Source organism: Macaca mulatta, chromosome 2 (assembly GCF_049350105.2).
Source record: "Macaca mulatta isolate MMU2019108-1 chromosome 2, T2T-MMU8v2.0, whole genome shotgun sequence".
Classification (NCBI taxonomy): Eukaryota; Metazoa; Chordata; class Mammalia; order Primates; family Cercopithecidae; genus Macaca; species Macaca mulatta.
The window spans coordinates 97,358,853-97,360,968 of record NC_133407.1 but is presented as its reverse complement, the minus strand read 5'-3'; the positions used below and the strand labels follow the sequence as shown (position 1 = coordinate 97,360,968).

Genomic DNA, 2,116 nt, shown 5'->3' with positions numbered 1-2,116 from the left:
GAGAGAGAGACTCTCTTTTCTTCCATTGAATTGTTTGGGCACCTGTATTGAAAATCATTGGCTATAATTGTAAGAATTCATTTGTGAACTCTCAATTCTCTTCCATTGATATGTATGCCTATCCTTGCATCAATATCACACTGTCTCCTTTTCTGGTTTTTGTTACTATTAGGAATGGAGTTAAGGTTATTTTGAATCTAAAATATTCACTCAACAATAGACACTAGGGACTCTACTACAGGGAAGGGAGGGAGGGCAGCAAAGGTTGAAAAACCAGCTTTTGGGTAGTATGCTCACTACTGGGGTGACGGGAGTATTCATATCCCAAGCCTCAGCATTGTGTGATATACCCATGTAAAAAACCTGCATATGTATGCCCTCAATCTAAAATAAAAGCTGAAATTATTTTTAAAAATTAATAAATAAAATATTAACTCAGAACTGTTTTCCTTGGACAGATTAATATTTAATCTATAATTAATATTTAATCTATTGATTAAATTGATTGATTAATTAAATTAATAATTAATCTATTATAAAATGGTCTTGGTCTTAGATTAAAAAGAAAATACAACTTTTATGCCTAAACTAGGTAATCTAAAATTGCTTTGAATCTACTAAATTCTATCTTATAAGACTATGTTGTAAAAATATCAGAGATGTTAGTGTACATAGGTTTAGTGTACATGAAATATCTTAATGAATAGCCTTTAGTTTGTGCTTTGAATTTGAATAGTTTAATGTTATTATTATATTTTCATATTTCCTTTGTACAAGTACCATTTCCAAAGCTCTGATCATTCTTATTCCTTTCAGATCAACCGCTAGAATCCCATAGACTCTGCAACAAGCCAATTCAGAGCTTGCCCAACATGGACACCATTTTTAGTGAGGTCCTCTTGAAGATGCAGAAGCAGCACCCTGGGTGTCTTGCTCAGGAGGCTTGTGTCCGTGCAGTCCAGGCTGCTGTGCAGTATCCCTATGAAGTGGGCATCAAGAAGGAGGAGGAGCTGTTTCTATATCTTTTTCAATCAGGGCAGGCTAGAGCCCTGCAATATGCTTTCTTTGCTGAAAGGAAAGCAAATAAGTGGTCAACTCCCTCCGGAGCATCGTGGAAAACAGCATCAGCACAGCCTGTCTCCTCAGTTGGTGTTGTTGGTAAGAGCATGGGGTAATGAATGGACTCCTCCAAATCCGCTCATGTAATGTGCTACCATTTGCTTAGGGCCACCAGATGCTAGGTTTCACAGAAGACACATTACTTGTGTTAGCTAAGCTAATTCTCACACCGCCACATGAGCTCTCTTCTTTAACCTAAGAGGCCTAGAGACGCCAGCCTTCTCAACAGTGAGCTAAACACAAGTAGGGTGAAAGTCGGATCCTAGGTCTGACTCAGACTAGGAATGTTTTATTCTTTTTTTCTTTGAGACAGAGTCTTGCTCTGTCACCCAGGCAGGAGTGCAGTGGCGTGATCTCGGCTCACTGCAACCTCCACCTCCCGGGTTCAAGTGATTCTCTTTCCTCAGCCTCCTGAGTAGCTGTGACTACTGCCACCATGCCCAGCTAATTTTTGTATTTTTGCTAGAGACAGGGCTTTGCCATGTTGGTCAGGCTGGTCTCGAACTCCTGGCCTTAAGTGATCCACCTGCCTCAGTGTCCCAAAGTTCTGAGATTACAGGTGTGAGCCACCATTCCTGGCCTGGCATTTTTTATTCTGTGCTACCTCTTCCCTGTATGAATGTCTCATTCCTGGATTTCCTGATGATGATTTGTACCACATTTCAAGGTGTGGCCTGTCGCTCTCATAGCTAGGTATTTGTCATGAAGTCTCTGTCTTTCCGGCCCCTGAGCCATTCACTTCTCCTGTTCAAAACCACTATCCTCAAATCCATCTAAACCCTGAAACCATGGCTTCCCTACTTTTTTCCCTCTGGAATTTTCCCAAACAAAATATCTTCTTTCCTCAGAAGCTAGCTGCCTAATTGGCTTCTCTGGGCCACCTTCCTAAGCTTCACTTGCTCTTAGTCTCGGCTCAAGAATGGTCTTTGGTAGATTTTTAAATCCCTTGAGATGGCAAGTGAAACATTCTTTGCACCAGCTCAGGTACAATCTTCTG

At 40.7% G+C, this 2,116-nt stretch overlaps 1 protein-coding gene across 5 annotated transcripts in view; it reads left to right on the top strand.

The window, feature by feature from the left end:
• EHHADH (enoyl-CoA hydratase and 3-hydroxyacyl CoA dehydrogenase) overlaps positions 1–2,116 on the top strand; it is a 71,586-nt gene that overhangs the window by 56,741 nt on the left and 12,729 nt on the right. For all 5 annotated transcript variants that reach the window (XM_015131415.3, XM_077990331.1, XM_077990333.1 and 2 more), the window contains 1 exon segment: positions 817–1,158. In XM_015131415.3, the coding sequence (XP_014986901.3) occupies positions 817–1,158 (342 nt within the window).